The sequence below is a fragment of the Nicotiana tomentosiformis genome, chromosome 9 (genome assembly GCF_000390325.3).
Source record: "Nicotiana tomentosiformis chromosome 9, ASM39032v3, whole genome shotgun sequence".
Taxonomy (NCBI): Eukaryota; Viridiplantae; Streptophyta; class Magnoliopsida; order Solanales; family Solanaceae; genus Nicotiana; species Nicotiana tomentosiformis.
Window position 1 is genome coordinate 90,666,474 of NC_090820.1, and position 7,914 is coordinate 90,674,387.

At 42.8% G+C, this 7,914-nt stretch overlaps 1 protein-coding gene across 1 annotated transcript; it reads left to right on the top strand.

Moving 5' to 3' along the window:
- Positions 1-489: 489 nt before the first annotated feature.
- On the top strand, positions 490-807 carry LOC138899181 (uncharacterized). Its single transcript, XM_070185314.1, has one exon. The coding sequence runs from the start codon at positions 490-492 to the stop codon at positions 805-807; it is 318 nt and encodes a 105-aa protein (XP_070041415.1).
- Positions 808-7,914: the final 7,107 nt, after the last annotated feature.

The following is a 7,914-nucleotide window of genomic DNA, read 5'->3' on the forward strand; positions in this document are numbered from 1 at the left end:
CCAGATTATACCACAACCCAGTCCTGACCTCCAAAACTCAACAAATGATCATCCTTATGCCAGATCCCCGGAGTCCACCAGAGTAACCCGATATATGTGGAGATCTTACCCCACACTCCACAACAAACCCTATACATACCTGAATCAACCAAGAAAGATCTGCTCATTAAGAACATGGCAGAAGAAATCAAGAAGCTCACTGGTAGAGTTCAAAGTGTCGAAGGTGGTAAATGCACTTAAGGTTTAAACTATGAGGACTTGTGCATTCAGCCAGATGTGGAACTGTCGGAGGGTTACAAACCTCCCAAGTTCGAAATGTTCGATGGAACTGGTGATCCAAAAGTGCATCTAAGGAATTATTGTGACAAACTTGTAGGCGTAGGAAAAGATGAATGAATCTGTATGAAGCGATTCATGCGAAGCCTCACCAGAGATGTGTTGTCTTGGTATATCAGTCAGAACCCGAAGAAGTGGGTTAATTGGGTACGAATGGCGTCAGATTTCATGGACAGATTCAGGTTCAACACAGAAAATGCACCAGGCATTTTCTACATTCAAAACCTCAAGAAGAAACAAACAGAAACCGTTCACGAATATTCTACTCGGTGGAGATCTGAAGCCGCGGAAGTAAGACCAGCGCTTAAAGAAGAAAAAATGATTAAGTTGTTCGTCAGAGCTCAAGACTCGCAGTACTATGAAAGGCTGATGGTTATTGAAAACCATATATTCTATGACATCATCAAGCTGGGAGATAAAATAGAAGAAGGGATCAATAGTGGAATGGTGACGAATTTCGAAGCATTATAGGCCACGAATAAAGCCTTGCAGTCAGTAGGTATCTCGAAGAAGAAAGAAGTGGGTGCTATAATGGTTGCCTAACCTTCACCCTCTACATACCAGCCCTCACCCCCCAGATACCAACAACCTGCCACCACCTACCATGCCGACAACACCCAACCCGTATATTATCACTCACCACCACCCACCCACCAAAATTACCAAAAACTAATACTAAACTTCGACCACAGACCACCCAGACAATACACTCTAATTGCTGAACCCATAGACCAACTATTTGAGAGATTGAAGGCTGCTGGTTATGTCACTCCCATTCCCGCTGTTGCTATGGAAAACTCTTCTCAGTGGATTAACCCAAACAAGACATGTGCCTATCACTCAGGCATGAAGGACCATACTATTGATGAGTGTCGCACTCTGAAGGACAAGATTCAGACACTGATTGACAACAAGGTCATACAGGCAAAAGGAACCGCACCCAATGTTTGTAACAATCCTCTCTCGGATCACAAAGGCGAGGGAGTGAATGTGATAGAGACCGATGAAGAATGGGATCCAGAGGGGTCAATTGGCCTTATTCGGGAGGGGGATGATCATAAAACATATCCAATCACCCTCACACCCATTGTGGTACAAACCCAAGCACCGCTTGAAGTTGAGGTAACCGTACCAGCACTGTTTGAAGTTGAGGTAACCACACCCTTCACTGTGATGGTAGCACCCACACCATCTTTCAAGTCTGATGCTATACCATGGGATTATGTTGCAGAAGCGAGAAGGAAATAAAAAGCGAAAATGGAAGAAACATGTGCAATACAAGGCATGACTAGAACTGGCAAGGTTTATACACCAGAGCACTTGGGAGGAACAACCAAAGAAACTGCATCTAAGCCACCTGTTGTTGAGACTGACCCTGATGACCTTTGGAGAAAAGTACAAGCGAGAGAATACTCTGTGGTTGACCATTTGAACAAAACTCCCGCTCAGATATCTGTCTTGTCACTGCTACAAAACTCTGAGACACACAAGAATGCCCTGATGAAGGTGCTGAGTGAAGCCTATGTACCCACCAACTTCACTAGTGGGGAAATGGCCAACATGGTTGGGCAGGTGCTGGAAAGCCACAAAATCGCCTTTCATGAAGACGAGCTACCACCAGAAGGACTAAGTCACAACAAGGAACTACATATCACAGTGCAATTTGAGGAAACATTCATCTCCAGGGTCCTGATAGATGGGGGTTCGAGTCTCAATATATGTCCAGTGACCACTCTGAAGAGGTTGGGTAAAGGCCTGCATAAGATACGAGCAAGAAACATGAATGTGAAGGCTTTTGATGGATCTCAAAGAGCCACAATCAGAGAAATCAACCTCAGCCTACAGATGGACCCAACCTGGTTTGATGTTGAGTTTCAAGTGCTGGATATATGTGCCACCTACAATTTATTGTTGGGACGACCCTGGATACATGCCACTGGGGCAGTGGCATCTACTCTACATTAGGCCGTGAAATTTGAATGGAAATCTACGGGTATGGAAGCAACCCCATCTATACCAATCAGACAGTTCCAGTCATCGAGAATAGGAAGAAGCTGGGTGGAGAAACATACCATCGCATCGAGCGAGTCAACGCAATCGAAAAGGGTCGATGGTGGAGTAACAAGATAGAAAGCATATTAATATGGATAGGATATGAACCTGGAAAGGGTCTCGGCAAAAACCTTCAAGGGATCACCAAACCCATACAACCGCAGCGTCATGGCGCAACTTTTGGGCTCGAATATGAATATTCTTTGCAAGAGTACCAGGATTGGTCGCCGCCATGGCGTGGTCCTTATTATCCGCTGGAATAACCAGTACCACCTCTACACCTAAGATTTCATCAAGCTAACATAATATGGGGATCTGAGGAAGATGAGGTCTTAGCTGGTATGAGAAAACCATTTCTGTTTGAAGAAGATATGGATTGCAGTGAGATAGTTGAGGAGGAGGAGGAGGAAGAACTTTCCATTCAGACCGTGAGGAAAGGAGCTGTTCTCAAAAACTGGACTGCTGCACCATCCCGGGCCCGTCGAGTTCCTAGGTAGCTTGGCAGATTAACATCCGTTATTTTTAAGCATTTGAGATATTTTCAGTATTTTGCTTTGAAATAATTGCTCGAGTCATCGAGCCACATTTGTTAACATTTGAAAGATTTCAATTAATGCATTGCTACTTTTCGTATTTACTATTATTCTCTGTATTTTCTCTTTTTATAGCATTATTATTACCTATCCCGATGAACCTGTGACTGTGACATGTAATGAGACAACACAACATAAGGATAGTGATTTAGAAGACCTGGAAGATGATACGATACCTAAGGAAATCGTCAGAGAAGTGGAAAATTTTGAAAACAAGCCAAAGTCCAATTTGGACGAAACTGAAGCAGTTAACTTAGGGGATTCCAAACTGATCAAGGAAACACGCATAAGCATTCATCTATCACCGTCAGATAAAGAAGAGTACATCAGATTCCTAAAAGAATATGAAGATATCTTTGCATGGTCCTACGACGATATGACAGGTTTGAGCACATCCGTAGTAGCTCACAAATTACCCACTAATTCAAGCCGGACATGAGTTTGAAGATAAAAGAGGAGGTTACCAAGCAAATCAAAGCCAAGGTTCTCAGAGTGGTTGAATATCCGACTTGGTTGGCCAACATTGTGCTGGTTCTAAAAAAAGATGGGAAAGTCAGAGTGTGTGTTAATTACCGAGACTTAAACAGGGCTAGTCCCAAAGACGAATTTACATTGCCCAACATACACATACTGATCGACAACTGTGCCAAGAATGAACTCCAGTCCTTTGTGGATTACTTCGCAGGGTATCATGAGATATGGATGGATGAAGAGGATGCTAAAAAGACAACCTTTATCACACCATGGGGAATGTACTGCTATAAAATGATACCGTTTGGTTTGAAGAATGCGGGAGCCACCTACATGAGAGCCATGACAACTATCTTCCACGACATGATACACAAGGAAATAGAGGTGTACGTAGATGACGTCATCATCAAATCCAAAAAGGAGTACAAATCACATAGCAGATTTGAAGAAATTCTTTGATCGACTTCGAAGGTACAATCTAAAATCGAATCCCGCAAAGTGTTCCTTCGGAGTCCCTGCAGGAAAATTGTTAGGGTTCATCATCAGCCGCCGAGGGATTGAGTTAGACCCGTCAAAGGTCAAAGTTATCCAGGACTTGCCACCTCCGAAGAATAAGAAATATGTGATGAGATTTTTAGGACGTCTCAATTACATCAGTCGCTTCATAGCACAATCAACAGTGATATGTGAGCCGATCTTCAAAATGCTGAGGAAAGATGCTGCAACAAGTTGAACTGAAGAATGCCAAAAAGCCTTCAACAAAATCAAGGAGTATTTATCTAAATCGCTCGAGCCAGGAAGACCACTGCTGCTTTATTTGTCAGTATTGGATGGAGCATTCGGTTGCGTTTTGGGACAACATGATGAAACTGGAAGAAAGGAGCAGGAAATATACTATTTGAGCAAGAAATTCACACCCTACGAAGCCCGACACTCTTTGCTAGAACACACCTGCTGTGCTTTGACATGGATAGCTCAGAAGTTGAGGCATTATTTCTGTGCATACACTATATATCTCATATCGAGGATGGATCTACTGAAATATATCTTTCAGAAGCCCATGCCTACGGGTAAGTTAGTAAAGTGGCAAATATTGCTGAGTGAGTTTGACATCGTCTATGTAACTCGGAAGGCAATCAAAGGACAAGCATTGACAGATCATCTAGCAAAAAATCCCGTAGACGGAGAATACGAACCATTGAAAACAATGACGGTTGGAGAATGTTCTTCGACAGAGCAAGAAACTTCAAAGGAGTAGGTATCAGAGCTGTTTTGGTATCAGAAACCGGCCAACACTAAAATATTGCCATATTTGCACTGTGTACAAGAGCTGATCAAAAGGTTCACAAAGATAGAATTCAAACATGTTCAAAGAATTCAAAATGAGTTCGCAGATGCATTGACCACTCTATATTCCATGATACAACACCCAGAAAAGAACTTCATCGATCCTTTCCCAATAGGAATTCATAAACAGCCAGCTTATTGTGCTCATGTTGAAGAAGAGAGCGATGGAAATTCGTGGTTCCACGATATCAAGGAATATTTGGCAAAAGGAGAATATCCAGAGCACTCTACCCATACTCAGAAGTGTATGCTTCGAAGATTAGCCAACCATTTCTTTCAAAGCAGAGGAATTTTGTATTAAAGAACTCTCGACTTGGGGTTACTATGGTGTGTCGATGCCAAGGAAGCATCCAGATTGCTAGAGGAAATACATGCCGAAATTTGCGGATCGCACATGAATGGCTTCGCCTTAGCCAAAACATTACTAAGAGAAGGGTATTTCTGGATGACTATGGAAATAGACTGCATCAAGCATGTCCAGAAGTGTCACCAATGCCAGATACATGCTGATATGATATGAGTGCCACCCAATGAACTCAATCCAACAAGCACACCCTAGCCTTTCTCTTCTTGGGGCATGGATGTCATCGGTCCAATCGAACCCTCCGCTTCAAATGGGAATAGATTCATTCTAGTGGCCATAGACTACTTCACAAAATGGGTTGAACCTGGATCTTACAAAGCTGTAACTAAGAAGGTCGTCACAGATTTTGTTTGGGATCGCATCATTTGTCGATTTGGAGTACCAGAGTCAATCATCACCAACAATGCCGCCAATCTCAACAGTGATTTAATGAAGGCCATGTGTGAAACTTTCAAGATCAAGCATAAGAATTCCACAATTACAAACAATGGCACGAGAAGCTGCCATTTGCTCTGCTCGGGTATCGTACCACGGTTCGCACATCAACTGGGGCAACTCCCCACCTATTGGTTTATGGCACTGAAGCAGTTATTCTTGCCGAAGTAGAAATCCCTTCTTTGAGAATTATACAAGAAGTTGAGCTCAGTGATGCAGAATGGGTACAGAGCCGCTATGAACAACTGGCTCTCATTGATGGAAAGATAATGAATGCAGTATGTTATGGTCAACTCTACCAGAACAGAATGGCAAGAGCTTTCAATATAAAGGTTAGACCAAGGTAATTCACACCGGGGCAGTTGGTGCTATAGCGGATCTTCCCACATCAGGATAAAGCCAAGGGGAAGTTCTCACCCAACCGGTAAGGTCCCTACATGGTTCATCGAGTATTAACGGGAGAAGCACTCATACTTGCAGAAATAGACTGAGAGATTTGGCCAAAACCTATCAACTCAAACACAATTAAGAGATACTATGTTTAGGATTGTTTACATTTCTTCACTTGATGTAACTGAACTACGCTTGACCTGATTCTCGTTTAAGAGGGGATATGTAGGCAGCCCTGTGGGTTCGGTCACATCTTAATAAAATCTTCATTTTCCCCACGATCAAAAATTGGGAAAAGATCGCAATTTCAGCCAACTTCGTCATATGCGGAACATCAAAAAGTATTGTCAGAAGTATGCATTTAAACCGGGGCAGAATTTTGAGGGGGGTTCTCAAAATTCTAAGACAAGGAGGTCGTAATGTCTCTAAAATGTGTCACAGTCACCAGTTCATCTATTTTATTTGATGTCGCATACTACTATATTCCAAATGACTATATTTATCAAATGCATTGCATATTTTTTGAAAATTTTGTTTCTATGACAACCAGATGTTGCCCAGGGTAACTCGAACAGGATCCCAAAACGGGAGTAGAGGCCGAGCAAGAAGAAAAAAGCATGAACCGACCTTCCCCCATAAAACTCACGATTTTTCTTTGGATGCAGGCACGATAAAACAACATTATCCGCAGATACATCAAGTCACTACCTTCATGACGGCAAATTACCTAGTGCAAACACCTCCAGCCAAGAAATACTTTACTTTCTCACCGTCACTCATCGTTCTGTTGCATAAGGCTAAGCATTGCCTTTCTTTGAATGAGACTAAGCATTGTATCTTCTTCTTTCATGAGGATAAGCATTGCCTCCCTAATTGTATAAGGATAAGCACTGCCTTTCCCTGCACGAGACTAAGCATTGTCTCTTCTTCTTGAATGGGGCTAAGCATTGCCTCCCTAATTGCATAAGGCTAAGCACTGCCTTTCCTTGCATGATACTAAGCATCGTCTCCCTTAATTGCATAAGCACTGTCTCCTCTTCTTGCATGAGGCTAAGCATTGCCTCTCTAATTGCATAAGGCTAAGAACTGCCTTTCCTTGCATGAGACTAAGCATTGTCTCCCTTCTTTGCATGAGACTAAGCATTGTCTCTTCTTCTTGCATGAGGCTAAGCATTGCCTCCCTAGTTGCATAAGGCTAAGCACTACCTTTCCCTGCATGATACTAAGCATTGTCTCTTCTTCTTGCATGAGGCTAAGCATTGCCTCCCCAATTGCATAAGGCTAAGCACTTCCTTTCCTTGAATGAGACTAAGCATTGTCTCCTCTTCTTGCATAAGCTAAGCACTGCCTTTCCCTGCACAAAACTAAGCATTGTCTTCCCTTTTGGCATGAGGCTAAGCATTGCCTCCCTGTCTCCATGAGACTAAGCATTGTATCCTCTTCTTACATTAAGCTAAACATTGCCTTTCCTTGCATAAAATTAAATGCTGCCTCCACTACGCTACCTAAAACTTAGCACTATCCCTCTGTTTACCTAGGGCTAAGCACTGCCCTCATCTTACACAAGACTATGCATTGTCTTGTCTCATCTTCGCATGTGACCAAGCGTCATATTTTTGCATTTCATGGGCTGAGACATAGCCGTCTTATCCGAAGGCGTCATAGTCCGAAGGCATCATCCTTATAGCCGGGGGACACCATTCCATGGCCTGAGGATCTCTCAATATTGCACATCATTATTCAAAGGAGTCATCGTCCATAGGCACCATCCTCATAGCCCGAGGACACTATTTCATGGCCTGCAAATCCTTGTCATGTGCTTCATGGCCCAGGACGTCATGATCTAAGGATATCATCCTCGCCGTCCAAAGACAACCTTCATGGTCCTAAGGGAATTTGCATCATGTTTTAAATTTTCACAATAAT

Coding starts and splice junctions, on each gene's coding strand:
- LOC138899181 (XM_070185314.1), top strand. CDS start 490: ATGGCGTCAGATTTCATGGACAGATTCAGGTTCAACACAGAAAATGCA.